At 55.4% G+C, this 16,474-nt stretch overlaps 7 protein-coding genes across 7 annotated transcripts; 1 reads left to right on the plus strand and 6 right to left on the minus strand.

Annotated features, from left to right (window-relative positions):
- Positions 1-18: 18 nt before the first annotated feature.
- On the minus strand, positions 19-1,266 carry VC83_07948 (uncharacterized protein; the record flags this gene model as incomplete). Its single annotated transcript, XM_024471511.1, has 2 exons — positions 19-808; positions 862-1,266. The coding sequence occupies 2 exons, from the start codon at positions 1,264-1,266 to the stop codon at positions 185-187; spliced, it is 1,029 nt and encodes a 342-aa protein (XP_024321230.1). The 3' UTR covers positions 19-184.
- Positions 1,267-2,330: 1,064 nt separating this feature from the next.
- VC83_07949 (uncharacterized protein) lies at positions 2,331-2,969 on the minus strand (the record flags this gene model as incomplete). Its single annotated transcript, XM_024471512.1, has 5 exons — positions 2,331-2,428; positions 2,477-2,604; positions 2,662-2,718; positions 2,818-2,841; positions 2,932-2,969. The coding sequence occupies 5 exons, from the start codon at positions 2,967-2,969 to the stop codon at positions 2,331-2,333; spliced, it is 345 nt and encodes a 114-aa protein (XP_024321229.1).
- A 663-nt stretch (positions 2,970-3,632) lies between these two features.
- Positions 3,633-7,701, plus strand: VC83_07950 (uncharacterized protein). Its single transcript, XM_024471513.1, has 3 exons — positions 3,633-4,080; positions 4,609-5,141; positions 5,194-7,701. Exons 1-3 carry the CDS (start codon positions 4,071-4,073, stop codon positions 7,567-7,569), a joined length of 2,919 nt encoding a protein of 972 aa, XP_024321305.1. The 5' UTR covers positions 3,633-4,070; the 3' UTR covers positions 7,570-7,701.
- Positions 7,702-8,286: 585 nt separating this feature from the next.
- Positions 8,287-9,599, minus strand: VC83_07951 (uncharacterized protein; the record flags this gene model as incomplete). The annotated part of the gene is made up of 2 exons (XM_024471514.1): positions 8,287-9,224; positions 9,281-9,599. 2 exons carry the CDS (start codon positions 9,597-9,599, stop codon positions 8,287-8,289), a joined length of 1,257 nt encoding a protein of 418 aa, XP_024321231.1.
- Positions 9,600-10,566: 967 nt separating this feature from the next.
- Positions 10,567-12,254, minus strand: VC83_07952 (uncharacterized protein; the record flags this gene model as incomplete). The annotated part of the gene is made up of 2 exons (XM_024471515.1): positions 10,567-12,055; positions 12,109-12,254. The coding sequence occupies 2 exons, from the start codon at positions 12,252-12,254 to the stop codon at positions 10,567-10,569; spliced, it is 1,635 nt and encodes a 544-aa protein (XP_024321303.1).
- Positions 12,255-12,849: 595 nt separating this feature from the next.
- On the minus strand, positions 12,850-14,286 carry VC83_07953 (uncharacterized protein). Its single transcript, XM_024471516.1, has 4 exons — positions 14,009-14,286; positions 13,848-13,934; positions 13,071-13,790; positions 12,850-13,016 (listed from the first exon to the last, which is right to left on the minus strand). The coding sequence occupies exons 1-3, from the start codon at positions 14,083-14,085 to the stop codon at positions 13,388-13,390; spliced, it is 567 nt and encodes a 188-aa protein (XP_024321304.1). The 5' UTR covers positions 14,086-14,286; the 3' UTR covers positions 12,850-13,016; positions 13,071-13,387.
- Positions 14,287-15,464: 1,178 nt separating this feature from the next.
- Positions 15,465-16,247, minus strand: VC83_07954 (uncharacterized protein; the record flags this gene model as incomplete). The annotated part of the gene is made up of 4 exons (XM_024471517.1): positions 15,465-15,873; positions 15,970-15,989; positions 16,044-16,116; positions 16,198-16,247. The coding sequence occupies 4 exons, from the start codon at positions 16,245-16,247 to the stop codon at positions 15,465-15,467; spliced, it is 552 nt and encodes a 183-aa protein (XP_024321202.1).
- Positions 16,248-16,474: the final 227 nt, after the last annotated feature.

Here is a 16,474-nt window from a genome sequence, read left to right on the forward strand (position 1 = left end):
GCTGAAACCCCAGTTCTTGTGATATTTTCTCATATTTGGTATCTAGTCCTAGTATACTGACTGCCATGTGTCTCGCTCCGTATATCGCTCATGACACTGTCGCTATGCAAGGTGGAGATATTTACATCCTCATCTTATCCCGTATAGAAGATGCAGCGCCGGTGTATCCAGCCGTAATGAAACTTCACCGCCTCTCATCGCGCTGATCCTGTGTAAGCCATACCCTCTCGTCTGCATCCTCACCCCCTTCCTCGCTCTCAGTCAGCAGCTTCGCCCGGACGGCCTCGCTGCGACTGCTCCCACCACTCCCACTATCCACGACGTCATTTGAGGTCTTCCTCTTCTTCTTTACCACCTCCACCTCAGCAGCGAGCAGCCCATCCGCTTCACTGCCGCCCTCGTCATCGCTGTCGACTGGGTCCTCGACGCCCCTTCCTCCCTCTAACCCCTCGAGCTTGCCCTTGATAAACGTATCAATGATGTAATATTGCGTAGCATTCATCACGACCGGGAAGAAGAGCATGACGAAGAAGACCTGTAACTTCTCGTTGCCCTCGGTCCAGCGCAGAGCCCAGTCCCCGATGTGTGAGATCCAGGGGAGGAAGATGAAGATGAGAAGCACGATGAATTTCATGCTCAGCAGCCCGAGGAAGTAAATTAGTGACTGCTTCGCCCACCACTTCGCGCGGGGTGGTGAGCCGTAGTTCCCGGACTCGATGGATTGCGGCGGCTCGCCGAGGGGTGTGAGGAGGAAGAGGCGTGTGAGAACATGGAGGAAGAAGATGAGAATTGGGATTCCAATGGTGGTCTGCATAGCGTATTAGTATATGGTTTCTTTCGAAACTTCGCCAGTCAACTTACATCGATGAGTAGATTCAGAAAGTAGAAACTACACGGATTCGGATCTCTACTCGCGATCCCACTCTCGTCCCTCGCCTCGATGATTACATCCTCCACCTTCATGCTCAACCGCCCACTCGAGAGCATACTCATCACCAGATTCGCCGCATGCAACAACACGCTCCCAACAACCTGCTTGCTCACATCAAACGCCCACACCTTGACCAGCCGCTGCGGCCGCTCGCGCCACCGCTTGAACACCAGCGCCAGCAGCGCCAGCCCGCCGAGCGCGAGCTGCACGAGCAGGGCAAAGGGGCCGAGGAGCTCGCATTCGCCCTTTTTGGTGACGGAGGCTGTGGTGGCCGCTGCGGAGGAGGAGGCGAGCGCGGCGAGAACCGAGGTCGGCGTGGTAGTTGGTGAGGCCATGGTGGCGACGAGCGCCGGGCGCTGGGTGGTAGGGTTCAATGGGATGGAGGGTGCTGTTCAGGGTGACGTAGGGAGGTTTGTAGGATGTTGTGGAAGCAGGTCTGTGGAGATGTTTCAGTCGTAGTGGCAAGCCACCTCTCTCTCAGCTGGCCTTGGATGGGGAACGTATGTCGTCGAGTCTGTTCTGGGGGTTCGAGTGTAGGAGCTGGACTGCGTGACATGGAGGATATGGACCACAATATCGTTCGTCGGAAAGAAGGAGTCGTGTTATGTTTGAGTGGTTTTGAAATAGACCAGATAGTTAGTCTAGATCCCAAGGCTGGAGCAGGTCACCTAAATCGTCATAGCGCCGTCGTCTTGTGGCACAGTTTCGGAGAATTGTTTTACCGATTTCCATCAGGATCATATCTTGCTTGCTTGGTGCCAAATGGACGAGGTGGGAGACGGGAAAGACGGGATATAATTTGTAGTTTTCGTAGGTAGATTCGTCGAGTCCGTTGTGTATCCTGTAAGAAATGTACTATACGTGACCTGGAAGACAAATATTCTTCCAAAAGTTACGATTTATGCGATTGAGTACGGGGATGTCGGGTCATTATCGGTCCATGAGCCGACACACAGCCGAACGACAATAAGCCATCGTTTCAGTTAACTGAAAATAGTGATTGAGTTCAAAGTGAGTCCAGTAAAGACCGCAGCCTATGGGGTTACAGGTAAAAGCCATGATAAGCCATGATGCCATAGGAATACAGCCCAGTGACAGCGCCACCTGCCCCCTCTCCATCCTGCTGGGCGAAAGCCACGCCCAGCATGCCTACGAACCGCCCGTCCCCGTCATGCCAGTCATCATGAATCCCCGTTCAACGCCGCAATTTAAGTCCCAACCAAGTACGCAAAGAAGAATAGAAAGTTGTACGCCCACTGGAACCAGCACCCTTGCCCCCATCTCCATCTCCATCTCCCCCATCATTGACATCGGACTGAGCCTTGGAAGGACCAGACGGGCCAGCGGAAACGTTTGTTGCTTGTTTCATAGCATTCGTTTTCACCGGCCCGTCTATTTGTTATTCGATACCGTGCTGTCGTTTCAGCTGTTCTAAATTCTCCTTGCGGGCTTCTAGGTCCTCTTTCGACTTCATCTTCTCGGGCTGGTGATATAGAACTATGGGGTGTAAGTGGTTGGACTGATGGATGAAGGTTGTACACATACCGACGAGATAGCGGCTCTGGAAGTTGAAGCCGTTTAATTTGTCGCAGGCCTGCTTCGCATCCATGACATCCTCGAAGACGACGAACGCCGTGCCCTTGGTGTTGTTGGCAATGCCCTGGCGAACTTGGCTGCAGCACGTAGTCAGTATCAATTGGACATTATCGTATGGAGTTGAAGATGCGTACCGGATGGGCCCGAACTTGCCAAAGAGGTCGAACAACTCCTCGGGGGTAACGTTGTAGCTACATTCACGTCAGCGCCACGCCACTACCCATCGCCATCGCCATGGCCTCATCATCATCTGGGCCGATGGGTTGCGACAGTCGTGGAATATATCGTACCTAAGATTCTTCACGAACAAAGCTCTGTGACGACGGTTAGCGGGGTGCTCGAGGTCTCGCTGTCAGATCGCCAATGTCAGATCGCCAAGGGGTGGGGTGATGGGGTCTGCTTACCGATTGACTTCGGGGGCAAGTTTACCGCCTCGACTCATAGCTTGGCGACGAGATTTATCGGGTCTGATGATGATGGTATTTTGAGAGAGGTGGATTCGTTGATGGCGGGGGTTGGGGGTGGATTGGCAAGAGACGTTGTCAAGAGAAGAGAGTCGAGAAGAGGGGGGAGTGGGAACGGCGGCGGTTGGAGGACGATTCGCTCATATTAAGCACGTGACCACAACTAATCACGTGACCACAGAGAAGTCGCGTATATAGGTCACGTGCTGTAGTTTATGGATAACAAAGCAAAACAAAACTCAAACTTTGACAACTTTGAGATGGAATGGACACTATGCAAACCTTAAGTGTGCCACATCTGTCATTAGTGGCTTGGTATTGGATAAATATAGGATAAATATAGGATTAGTGGGCCGGCATACGACTCAATGTCAACCACGGCTCCGTCGCCTATTCGACCTCGGCTAAGCCGGTGATAAGTAGAGTTTCGCCGCCACCGAGACAAAGCGGCAGGAAACAATGGCGTCTAGGGGGCGGCACTGCTAACCTCCACCTCACCGCCGCTGTTTTTCCATGAGACGCCAAGCGCATTTCTGCACCAGTAGGGGGCAAATAAGGGGCGAATAAGGGGATAATGGGCGAATAAGGGGCGAATAAGGGGATAATGGGCGAATAAGGGGCGAATAAGGGGCGAATAAGGGGCGAATAAGGGGCGAATAAGGGGCTAATGGCACTCCGAGACCTCCGAGACACACTCATAGGGGCGGCTGGATCGCTGGCTGGCTGGCTGATCTCTTCAGTTAAGATGGAAACCAGCAGAAAACAGGTCAATTGTCACATTGCCACCATTGCCAACATCTTGGACATCTTGAACATCTTTTACCAATCCTAGACGCGCCTGCATGTCAAGTACGCACCATCAGCTGCAGCCAGCAAAGTCGATCCCCCCCAGCCGTTATAACGCTTAATCTGCCGTGTGAAAATCGGTGCCTCGTGAGGCACCGATTGTTAACGCTTGTTATGGGCACCTCTTGAAGTTGTTTACGCTTCGGTCTGAAAGTTTGCTATGCTCCATCCGACACAACGTTCACCTTGAATCAAGCCGTAACACGACGCCGAGCAAGGCCACCAGCGACGCCATGGCAAAGAGTGAGCCCCCATCTCCTCCTGCTACGACTGAGCTCCCATCTCCTGATGCTGGTGCGACTGAGCCTCCATCCTCTCCTCCTCCTGCTGCTGCACCTGGCGTCCCCGAGATTAACATCCAGGCCCCTACTCCCCCGATGGCCTGCGCAGAAACGTTTACAGACTGGGGTAGGCTCGTAGCAGGGCAGTTCCTGTTGAAGCCGCATCCTGTGTATGATCCGAAAGTTCGGAAAGGTCTCCGGCGTAGTCCGTCCTCCTTGACGCTTAGTGAACTGGCTGGTGTTGATGGTCGGCCTGAAGTATCAGACAGCAACGACGACATCATCAGCATTACGCCGCAGCAGCAGTCAACCCCACAGAAGAGTCCGGCCCCACGAGAGAAAGCGAACCTTCCGGGCCCCAGTGAAGTTCCCGACCCAACCGAGGACTCGGACATAGGGCAATCACTCGAGGGGCTTTCATCACTGGGCAATCTTTCCAGGACCTTTTCTCTATCTTTTAAGAATCTATTTTCAGCAGCTGAGGATGCAGACAAACCCGGGCTTCTTTCCCGCAAGAAGGGCCCACGACCTCAAACGGCGACGGCGACGACGACTGAGCTTGAGGTCCCCGCGCCTACGTTCGACCCTGCCCAGAAGCCGCGCAAGCTCGCAAAGGCCAATTCGATGGGAATCATTCGCGATCCGTCACCATCTCCACATTCTATGCCACCACCACCAACTCCGCCATTCGTTGCGTCGTCACAATCACGATTCCTGTCTTCGCGCGACAGCTCTCCCGCATCCCGGCCACAAACACGAGATGGCTCCCCGATGCAATACCCCCCATTGTTCGACACTGGACACCGCGTACCCTCAGCAAGTTCAATGTCAACGATGGCACCACCCTCATACATATCGGATAGCGAAGGCTCGGACAGATCGAAACTACGAAGCCGCTTGACCCTCATGCCTCGATCAAGAGATTCTTCGAGGCCTACATCATCAGCTGGTTCGGCGCCATGGGTGCTTGGAGGGCCAAACAAGGTGGACTACAACTTGGCGCCACTGCTTTCCGGAGAACGGGTCAGTATTATTTCACAATCACATGCTCTGCAAGTTGCTGACTGAATTAAAGGTGACAGAGCTCTGGGACGATTGGGCGGATGTCAACGTATACCTGCTCCCAACGGGAAATAAGCCGTCCTTCAAGATCCCATCGCGGGTCATTGAATCATCCGCCATGCTCATGAACATTGCCTTCAGCCAAAGCCTAACTAGCCCTACCAGCTTCAACATGCCAACCAGCCCAACCATAGTGAATCCAGGACCTACTATACCAGAAGACGCAGTCATGAACGCGCCAGACGAGGCCATGAAACGCTTGGATTTCAACTTCGATCTACCCCAACGAAGGCGTTCCGCAGATTTGTCAGCATACCTGTCCGCAGACGGGTTTGCCCAAGGCGACCTGATGGCCAAACCGAACCAGGCGCCGAGAGAAGGTCATCTATACTTTCCAATCACGAGACTTACGATTCCACAGAACCTGCAGGATGGAGGCAGCGACAGTGATCGCCTACTGGCCGCACGAAACCTGATTGCATTTTTACTTCACAAACCGATGATTGCATCTATGAAATTCCCGACTGAGATGTCGGTCTTTCTTGGGATCGCGGGCCACCTTGCGGACGTGGACTTTCTCGACGAGTCCAGCGGGGATTTTGGACGAGTCATAACAACGTCATTTTCCTTCTATAATGGAATTTATAATCTGCAAGATGTACGGGGATCATTCCAAAAGATGCTCCAAGGTATTATCATTGCCGAAGCGATGCGCTATACACAACTTTATCGCGAAGGATTCATACACTGCGTTGGTGCCTATGGTTACAAGGGGGTCAGCGACCACCAGCTGTTCGCAATGGTCTCAGACACAACAAAGTCGAAAATCGAGCGAGAAGCCCTCGATCTCGAGCATCGTCAAAAGTCCATCAAGACCCGACTCCAAGATTTCGACTTCCCCCACATATTTAACGGCACTGCCGCCTCCAAAGTCACTGCCGAGAGCAAGACTGTCAGATTCACCGCATGGAAGTCTCACTTCGTCGCATTTCGGTCGTTCGTCCTGTCCTACTACAAGGATCTGCACGGCTCATGGCCTCCGAAGAGTGGAAGGAGGAGCGGCTTCAACATTCCCGGTCTTAACCGCCTGGTCCTGAAGATCCTGTACGACGACCTCGCATCGCTCTACGATATCCTAGTGGATCGCGACGCCCTGACGACCCGGACACTGGACGTCGAAGACGTGAAGGGCGAGGACGACATGACACAGGGACAGCTGGAGCTACTGGCGCTCCGCAAGATCATGTCCGAGCATGACCGCTCCAGCATCCCCGTCACCCCTCCCATCCCCTTCGACCTCCCCAAGCTTCCCACCCCCGCCACCCTCGATGCCGGCCACCCGAAGCGCTCCCCCAAAGCCCAGGTCACGGCCGAGACCCGACGCCTGCGCCCGTTCGAAAAGCTCCTCGTTCTCGCCAAAGCGCACAACGTCTCTGTGGGCTTGCAGACGCCCTTTCTGCGCAAGTATGCCGAGTTCGAAGATGAGCAGGCGTCCGGCTCCTCAATCCGTGACCTCCGCGATCAACGCTTCGGATACTGGATCTTCCTCTACGCGGTCCTGCAGTCCCTGCCTCCCCTCGTGATGGACGCTCCGGGTATTCGCTACACGGAAGGGGTGGAGTACTTCCTGTGCAAGCCCCCCCTGGGCCACCTCCCCTGGCAAGACGGCAGAACCATGCGCGACTATCCCTTTGATGCCGCTGAGAACACCGCAGAGGCAATCTACACCCGCAGCCACTGCTGGATGGCCGGCGCCGACTGGCTGCCTCCGCTGCAGGCCCGCGCCGCGTTAGAGGGCGGCCCGGTGCTGGCCAACTCCCCCTACCTCGCGCCGGTTGATGTGCCGACCCGCGACGGTGGTGGGAGTCCGGTTAGTCCCGCGGCCAGTCTCGCGACGTTCGAGTTCCCGCCGCCCCCGCTCAGACCCAGCCGCCTCAGCTCGGCCACTCCCCCGCCCGACCTGCTGCGCAATGACAGCATCGCGACTGTGGTGCGGCGCCCGCCGAGCCGACAACAGCCGGGACGGGAGGAGTGGCAACCCGCGGAGTTCTTTGGGGAGGCTGGTGCGCCGGCTGGCGTCGGTCTAGGTGCCGAGTTGCTCTCGGTCTCACGGCCGACGTCGCGGCACATGTCCTCCCGGCCCGTGTCGCGCGCAACGTCGCCTTACGGCGGCGTTGGCTCGGTGTCTGGGGTGAGTTCGTCTGGGGTGAGTTCGTCTGGGGTGAGTTCGTATGGGGTGAGTTCGGCTGGGGTGGTACCTGGTAACGGCCCGAGCACGTTCGACGACATCCTCGGCGGGATGAAGGAGGAGGAAGACCGAGGGCGGGAGCGGGAGCTAGAGGAGAAGAAGAAGGCGAAGAAGGGGAGGATGAGCTTGTGGGGGAATTAGGGGCCGGCGGGCGTGTATGAGTATATCGGCGTTTGTGGGCGGGTGGTGGCGGGACGGTGTTGTAGGAGTACGGGAGTTGGCAGGGGATCTGTAGCAGTAGATAATGAAACCCGTTGCCCACTCAGTCTTCAAGACCTGCAGGTGCGTTTTATGAACTGATGTGTCTACTTTTGTGATTACGTGCTTACGTGCTTGTTTGTTCGGACGTGAGCCGTGAATCGTGGAAATGGGAACAGCGACTGACGAACGTATAACGGCTCCTGTAGGAAGGGATAGCCATCATGGTAGGAAGGCATAGCCATCATGGTGATTTGAAATTGGAATTGTCAGCTTAGAAGCCGACAGTCACATTTGCCGACAAAGGGGGCAAATGCCGAGAACTGAGAAAGAGAGTGCTGTAAGGCTGAGCTACCGTATATCTTTGAAAGCATGAATATAGTCCATCACGGCCGTTTACAGCAAACCTACGCACAAAGAGATTCTCGCACACCCATGACAGCCCATCCCTTCTCATAAGCCGACACACCCCTTTCTGCAGTTCAGAGGCCGAACACAAACACGAGCAGAAATCTTTTTTTGTATTTCAATCTACTGCAAAATCAACATCCAACCTCCCCCCCGCATTATAAAGAACTCAAATCACATCTCGCAAAAAACGACTGCATAAACGATTGGCTGAGGTATCGATTCAAACCCAACAAATATACACCCCCAAATCTACGCGCCGAGTCGCCTCCTCTCGGCCTCAGCAATATCTTCATCCAGCCTTCGCTCTTCTTCCTCCCACCTCTCCCTCTCCTCGGCATTCAACATGGACTCCTGAGCTGCCCCTTCTCCTCCTGCACCCCTACGTTGCGCTCCTCCTACAACACCCACAGTCGTCGAAGCAGGGCTCACCGCATCAGCAAGCGCAGCCTCATTCGCCACCGGCACTCCAACAGGCTTCCTGGTCACAGGGCTTCCACCCACCACAACCCCACCCCCAGCCTCATCAGCATATCTGTACTCCCCCGCCCCTCCCGGCGCAGCAGCAGCAAGCACGCTCTCCTTCTCCCCGGCCCCGCCACCGCGTCCATTCCGCGTACTCGCACGCCGCGTCCGGCGCACCCACCACGCCACCAGCAGGGCGATCACAATCAACACCGCAGCCGCGACACCGACTCCGATCCCCGCCTTCGCGCCGGTGCTGAGCCCCTTGTTGCTCGGTGCTGAGGGCATTGTCAGGCCAGACGAGAGGCCTGATGGAAAGGCTGAGGCGGGTGGGCTGGTGGGCGTCGCGGTTGAGCCGGGCGACAGGGTCGATGACGGATTAGAGGTTCCATCCGTCGCTAACGCTTTGAGGAGCTCGGAAGCGGTAGTGGTGGATGATGATGTTGGACTGGCAGTGGGCCTGGCGGAGACGGAGGAGGAGACATCGGGAGACACCCACAAAGAGAGATCTTTACCGCCGTCTGCTGCGGTGGTATTCCAGAGAGCATTGACGGCTGGGCTTTGTTCTTGTGAGTAGCGCAGGTTGAAGTTGTATCTGTGTCTAGGGAGGAGCTTGGTGTTGGTGAGGAAGAGACCGAGCGGGATGGGCTTGTTGTTGAAGTATTGTAGGTTGCGGTTGTCCATGTTGCAGGTATCCATCACGGGATAGACGAGGCAATCTGCGGCTGGGGAGATGTTAGCTATGGATTTGGCAAGGAGGAGAGAGAGGGATAGAGCGTACTGTTTTGCAAGAGTTGCTGGGGTACTTCCTCTGGCGCGTTCATATCGACGAGCTCGACGCCCGCGATGTAGAGTGCGACTGGTTTGTCTGTTTGTCCTGACGTGATGGTGATGGAGGCAAGGAGTTTCGACCCATTATCGAGGCTGCTCGTGAAGGGTATCTTGTTGTCATCATTATGCAGGATTGAGACGCTTACGACGAGGTTCGAAGTGGCGGGTTGTTGGGTCTCTGATAAGTTGTTCGGCGTTCCTGTGGCCTGTCGCTCAGCGTTGGCAGCGGTCATGGCTCTCACGTCGCTCTCCGGCGCACGCTTCTTCATCGTCGTCGTCGTCGCGGATCCAGGAGCGGTTCAAGAGTGCGAGGAGATGGGAACCCTGACCTGATTCCAGACCATGAGGGAAAAGGCTGGCAACTGGGGCTGAGGCGAAGAGGACATAATCTCACGAGTCTTGCTCCTTCAGCTGGCTGTGACAGGGGGCCGTGTATTGAGGCGCCCTGCTGCCTCCCAATACAGCGTTGGCGCTCCTATGTACAGCGTAGTGCAGGATAGGTGCAGGATGGTACCGCGCGGCTCGATTGGCGGTGACAGAGTTGAGTTGGACGGGGGAAGGTGAGACTGGAGGCGCTGGCCCTATCAGGATCCCCTGGCCGGGTTGACGCAGGCCTTGGCTATTTTGGGATACCGAGAAGGATTCGGGGCCAGGGGCGGGTTGTTGAACGGGGAGGACGAAGATGATTAGGAATGGGAAGAAGAGAAGGAGGGGAAGGTGCAGGAGGTCACGTATGGAGGATTGAGATATCCTCCTCGGCTGGACGAAGCTGGACGAACGATGATGGATTTATAGATCTCACCGTGACACGGCTGACGGCCAACACTGCACGCCAGGATGATTGGGTGAGTGGACCTTAGCGCGCGTGTCAGCACGGCGGAGCTATCATAATCTTCCACAGTCGAGTAAAAAGTGAAAGGGAGCTGAGTACATCCAAGGCTTGTTCAGGTGTTGGACTCATAGTAATCCGAAGACGGAGGAAAGAGAGCATATACTTTACACAGCATCCACAGCATTCAGAGTATAAATAAGTCAAAAGGATAAGCTGCGCAGGATTTATGAGTACGAATTGCGGCCGCTGTCACAACCACCTTAGAATATACAAACATATACAAGAAAAAGGGTATCCCGCTGCGTCCAGCGGTCGTGCCGTGCCGTGTGTCGTGACCAATCTCACTTACATCCCTCTCCCATCATCTACATCATCCTCCCATTCACTTCAATCTCCTTCTCTCTCTACCACCTATCCCCCCCATACCCACCACCGCCCCCACCACCGCCTCCATTCCCACCACCTGGACTCCGGCTAGCATAGCTCGGTGGTGCGGGGCTCCCCATTCCTCCCGTGCCAGTCCGTAATGGCGGTCCAAACCCTCCTTGTCCTGGTCCGGGACTCCCTCTCCTCTCGGGACCTTGTCCAAACCCTCCTGGTCCGGGCCCAGGACTCCCTCTCCTCTCGGGACCCTGCCCAAACCCACCCCGTCCTGGTCCAGGGCTACCCATTCTCTGCGGCGGTGGCCCCCCAAACCCTTGCGGCGGCCCTCTGAAGCCTCCCTGCGGCGAATCAACACGCTGCGGCATTGGCATTGGCATCCTCATCCCGCCACTAAATCCTCCAGCTGGATCGACCCTCGCTGGAGGCGCGCCCCTGTAGCCTCCTTGTGGCGGGCTCCCACCACGAGGCATGTAGCCGCTCGTATTCGATAGTATCGGCGCATTCGCATACGACTCGTCGCTGCAGCTGTATCCTCCACCACTCAGCGGACCAGCAGGTACGTGCGTGCGGTCAGCAGTGAACGGTCGCTGGCCGCTATGGCCGCTATCATTCCGTTGGTGTTGCCCGAAGCCAGGAGCTGGCATTACGTCAAAGCCACCCCCCTGCGGACCCCGATCATCTCCAGGGTATGGCGATCGTCTGTCGTCGCTGTATGCGTTCCCAATAGCGTGGTTTCCGTACTGCTCATCAGGTCCCCCATGCGCCTGGCCGATAAATTGGTTCTGGTTCTGTGGAAAGTATCCGCGTCCACCATATGCTTGCCCGGGGGGTCCGATAGGTGAGAGGCCTTGGTCGCCTCCGTAACCACCATTCGAATTATTGCGCGAGAACTGGTCGTTTGGTCGGCCGTTGGGTCCGGGTGACATGTATCCGCCGCCGTTGGGATGGCCGTAGGGACTCGCGCCTCCGGATGCGGTGGCAATTGCTGAGCTGTCGGATCGAGAGATTGCGCCTGCACCTGCAGCGCCTGTCATCACGGGCATGCGCTGGCCGGTTACCGGGTCGAGTTCGCCAAGCTCAACTGCGCTGGGCTCATCTTCTATGCTGATGCGGCGTTTAGCGGCTGAGTCCCAGCTGGGCATCGGGGGGAGCGCATCGTCGTTGACGGGCTTGGGGGGGTCGATAGCCATTCCGTTCGGTCCAGTTTCAAAGCGTGCGTATGCCGGGGCGGGCGAGAAGGGGGTACCGGCAGCTCCACCACCAGACATCATGGGGTCTGGGGCCTTGTATCCGCCGTGCGGGGCGAAGGCCGGCGGGAAGTAGGGTTCGTCGAGATGTTTGTGTTTTTTGTCGGGAGAGTTGCAGCAGCCGCAGCAATCGCCACAGCACTTGAGGCAGTTGAAGCAGGAGCAGCAGCATGACATACCGCAGCAACAGCATCGGACGATACACCAGACGACAGACAGTAGGATGAGACCGCCCACGATGATGGCGGCTATTATTGGCCATCTGGATTTGTTAGTGGTGAACTCGTCTTGGAAGAAAGACGTGCAAGCGCTTACTTGCAGTATGTGGCCTTCATACAATTATCCCAACTGGAAAAGGACGTCTTGACATTGTTTGCTGACGCCTGAAGGTCTCTCCGTTGCAGCCCCAGGAGCATCTCCTGGGGCACACTGCGCGCCATGGCTACATCGATTGTCGGCATCCTCGCGACTCGAGGGAGTGCAGATGCACTCTGGTTTGTTTCTGTTCTGTTCTGTTTCCGTTTTATTCTTTGTTTCGCTTTTCGCTTTTCGGATTGGGGTGAAGTCCTCGTCGAACAACCGTAGCAAAGCAAGGTGTTGTCGCAATCAGCCCAATCTACCCATCCCTCCTCGAGTCTTGTTGCTCGTTGGAACCAGCGGATCGTGAAATGGGTTGATGCTCAGGGAAACTAAACGCCGGGTTTCTTTTTTATCTCCTGCCTTCGGCGGCAACTCTTCACGTGTCGAAATTGGGCGGGCGACGATCTTTTACCACCACAGCGTTGCTCTTACCAGCTCTCACTGGAACCCACGGCAAATCCCAATGCAATGCACTGGGCAGACTTGAAACGCGGAGCAAGGGGAGGGCTGGTGGAGGCGGGCTGTGCAAGGGTTGGTTGTTGCTGACTGTAGCTGGGTGAGCCCTGATCGGATCGCTAGAGGACCGGGAGGAGAGGAGAGATTTGGTATTTCATGCGGATGACGAGTAGTTATATGTATATTGTCGTGTACGATTTGCCACAATGATGCTGGATATATTTTTTATAAATATATATGCAAGAGAACAGGAACCATTGACCCTCTCAGGGCACTTTCTGTCCCTGAAAGTGCGCTGTGAGCATGTAAGGGTCCCCCGAATTTCCGTTATTCCGTACCAGAGAAAGGGTACTAAAATACGGTGGGCCATCACGGTCAGGGGCACAGGACAAACGCGTGGCGCTTGGCTGGGTCGGGTCGAGTTAGGCCGGGTTGGATATAATCATACGGAGTACACGTACGTTTTGTTAGTTGCATTGATGTACGGAGGATGATGGGAAGGTTAAATTGTGAATGTTTGTGAATGTTGAAAGTATACTCGAATCGACCGAGGCCTGACAAACGGCCGCTTGTTGGTGGCTGCTGTCGAAGTGATTCTTTATTACTCTCCCCCACAGCAATCACTTCCCTTCCCCGTCAAATACATTTCCAATACCCCTCGAAAGGAAAACGCCCCGATACCCAGAAAGCCAACCGACCATGCCGTATCATGCGTGAGTTTATTAACACTTTATCCTCCCTTCATCAGCCTACCCTCCTCACCCCGCACCTGGCCAGATCATCTAATAATCCCATCGCCCTGCTTTCCTGGAGGCGGCCCACTCGGTGGCTCGTAGGTCTGCTCACGGCCCATCTGCGGGTTGTACGAGTTCTGCGGCTGCTGAAGTTCGATTCCGCTCTGCTGCCCGCCATAGTAACCCGCATTCCCGCCATACTGTTGCTGGCCATACTGTTGCTGGCCATACTGCTGCTGGCCATACTGCTGCTGGCCATACTGCTGCTGCGGTGGGCTGTACGGAGGCGCCGGTGCCGCTCCGCCGCCGTAGTTGTACCCGCTCTGCTGTCCCTGGTAGTCGTTGTTTTGGTAATGCTGCTGGCCGCCATTTGGTTTGCCGGCAAGCCATCCCGTGCCGTAGCGTGGTGCGAGGCCCTGACGGCGGCGGCGGCGGGAGTTGACGCATCTGGAACAGTGTCAGTTAGGTCCGTAGGTTGGCTGGAAAGGCTGGGAAGGGACTCACGAGCAGGCAAATGCGAGGACGAGGAAGAAGCCGACAATGGCGACGAGCGCGACCCAGCGTCCCCAGCGGTTCCAGTTCGAGTCGTACCTGTAGAGCGTTAGTGAGTATGTGATTGCGCAGGTGCCTGGGTGGTGGCGACCGTGGGGAGGGGGAGCGCGAACACGTAGTAACCATCGTTGTAATACTGTCGCTTCTCGAGCACGAAATCAAGCAGCGCCGGTGATATTGCCGGTGCCATCGTGATGGGTAGAGAAGCTGCGCTTCAAGTCTGCTGGGGGGTGAGAGATGTGATGCGACGCGACGCCGTGGCTGAGTTTTGCCTTTGGGTGACTTTGAGAGAGAGATCAGTCGATGTGTCCTTGGTTAGAGAGGACGTCGCGATATGGATGGATGTTGATTTAATGTGAAGCGAAAGTGAAGCTGGTAGCTGTCGTTGTGACGCGTAGATGGAAGAAGAAGGAGAGAGAGTTGTCGTCGTCGTCAAATGTAAATGTGAGCTGGTTTGGGAGCTGGGGACCTGCGCCGATGTACCGACGGAGTCCCCGGCGTGGGACAGGGCTGAGGGGGGCTGAGTGGGAAACCATGACTGTATCTCCGGCTAGGTTTGGAATTTATCTGGGATGGATGGGGCTTGGATTGATGGTTGTTTTGATAGCCTGGATTGTTTGCGACGGGGATGCGGAATTATCTGAATTTACCACATATTTATAGGAATTTCTCTGCGTGTTTTTCATATATTCTCTGTCCAGCTTCTTCGAGAACTTTGCCCCATTGGCATGGCGGAGGTTAAAAGATACTTCCGTGGTACATCCGGCGTACGTCATGTCATGTCATGTCATCATGCATCTCCTGATCTCTTGATCTCTTGGTCAGCGCCTTTCCTAAAGTAGAAAGACACCCGCAGTCAGCGATTCCCCCCAAATGCCAGCCAATCAAGCATGTGAAAGCCGTAAACCAACAGGATGGTTACTTTGATATGGGGATTGGACATCGATCGTGCTATCTGGATGATTCTGCCCGGATTACACCTTAACTTGACAGATTTTTAGACATCCATTATATTCCGAGTGCTGCCTCGAGAACCCCTTGAGACGAGACTCGCCCGCTTGACCCCCGTCCCCAAACTCGCATGGTCTTGTCGGCGGGGCCAAGCGGATGCGTGTTTTGGGTTGCAGATGCCAGCGCATCAGCGAGTCTATGCGGCGATGGGAATGCTATTTCCAACAAGCCATCGTGACAACCGACCTTCCTCGAAAATAATATCACCGACGGCGAACATACGCACGCAATGCACAAGCGCTGCTGAAACCACCCCCGCGTTGAACACCAAGCCATGCCATATACCCATCCGCAGTTCCCAAAACAGAAGAACAAGAAGAATCAAAGAGCCGCTATCTGCTCCGATGCTTGAAAACACGAATAATAAACAGAACCAAGAAATTGGTCACAAAATGTTGCTGGATATGAGAATTACAACAAGAGGCGAGGGCCTGCTGGAAAAAGGTCGCCTGCGCCGCCAGCCATGGGTTTCAGGTCGTTGCCAACCTACCATGGACTTTTGATCTTCCGCCACGTCGTTACATCGTCCGTCGTCTGCTCGAACGAGGGGCGAACTACCTACTTACTCGACCGGGCGACCAGCCACTGCAGCACCGCATCGAGGTTCGTCTCCTCCTTGGCACTAATCCTGTAGCAGCTGACTTCGCGATGAGATATGGCCCTCAAGTCGAGCGCCTCAATCAACTCATCGACCGATAGGCTGCCTTCCAAATCCGACTTGTTCCCGAGCACGAGCAGCGGAATGCCATCAAGCACCGGCTTCTGCAGGAGATTGTGTAGCTCCTCTTTCGCCACGGGCAGAGCCGCGCTGTCTACCGAATCGACAATGAACACTATGGCGTTCACGCCCCGACAGTACCGCTCCCACATTGAGCGGAACCGCGGTTGGCCTCCCAGATCCCAGCATTTCAGTGTGACATGGCCCTTCTGGACTCGCTTCATGTTGAAGCCGACGGTAGGTATGGAGCTGTTTCGCCGGTGGTCAGCCTGGTTCTTACTGGTGCGTCATCGCCGAATCGCTTTCGAGATCGCCATGTGCGCGTTTTTATTGATGGGAACTTACTCGATTGTGAACTCGCCGCCCTGCAGAGAATGATATTAGCATAATTCACAGGTCTCGATCGGATGGTGTCTTACCGCCAGAACCCGCAGAAGAGAGGTCTTTCCTGCATTCTGAAGCCCGATCATGGTGATGTCCATCTCCGTCGCCCTGGATGCCGCAGCAACGTCAGTCCTCTGGTCGTCGCTTCACCTGCACTGCATCCATCTACGAACGTTAGGCTATACATACCAGAATAACCTCAGCAGGTAATCATAGAGCCTCTTAAAAAGCCCCGCCATCTTTACTTTGTATCCTATCTTCCTACAGTTCGCTCCTCGGTGTCAACACACCCCAAGGCCAGACGCCTCGCCTAATAAGAGCTATAGACGTAATGCACAGAGACCGTGGCTTCGAATAGAATCAAGATTACTACTGCTGTACCTGCGCCTGTGACGGATGTATGCTTCTGCCTGTAGATGAAGTCGTGGGAGCAGAAAGATGGTATTGGTTCAGGCAAACGATGAGA

This window comes from Pseudogymnoascus destructans, assembly GCF_001641265.1.
Source record: "Pseudogymnoascus destructans isolate 20631-21 unplaced genomic scaffold scaffold_21, whole genome shotgun sequence".
NCBI classification, from domain to species: domain Eukaryota; kingdom Fungi; phylum Ascomycota; class Leotiomycetes; order Thelebolales; family Thelebolaceae; genus Pseudogymnoascus; species Pseudogymnoascus destructans.

What these genes read in the sequence shown, in the direction of transcription:
- VC83_07950 (XM_024471513.1), top strand. An exon ending in CACTGCTTTCCGGAGAACGG is followed by an intron (nt 5,142 to 5,193) that starts GTCAGTATTATT and finishes ACTGAATTAAAG; the next exon opens with GTGACAGAGCTCTGGGACGA.
- VC83_07953 (XM_024471516.1), bottom strand. Translation starts at nt 14,085, where the DNA reads ATGGCACCGGCAATATCACCGGCGCTGCTTGATTTCGTGCTCGAGAAG. An exon ending in TACAACGATGGTTACTACGT is followed by an intron (nt 13,935 to 14,008) that starts GTTCGCGCTCCC and finishes AACGCTCTACAG; the next exon opens with GTACGACTCGAACTGGAACC. An exon ending in GTCCTCGCATTTGCCTGCTC is followed by an intron (nt 13,791 to 13,847) that starts GTGAGTCCCTTC and finishes ACACTGTTCCAG; the next exon opens with ATGCGTCAACTCCCGCCGCC.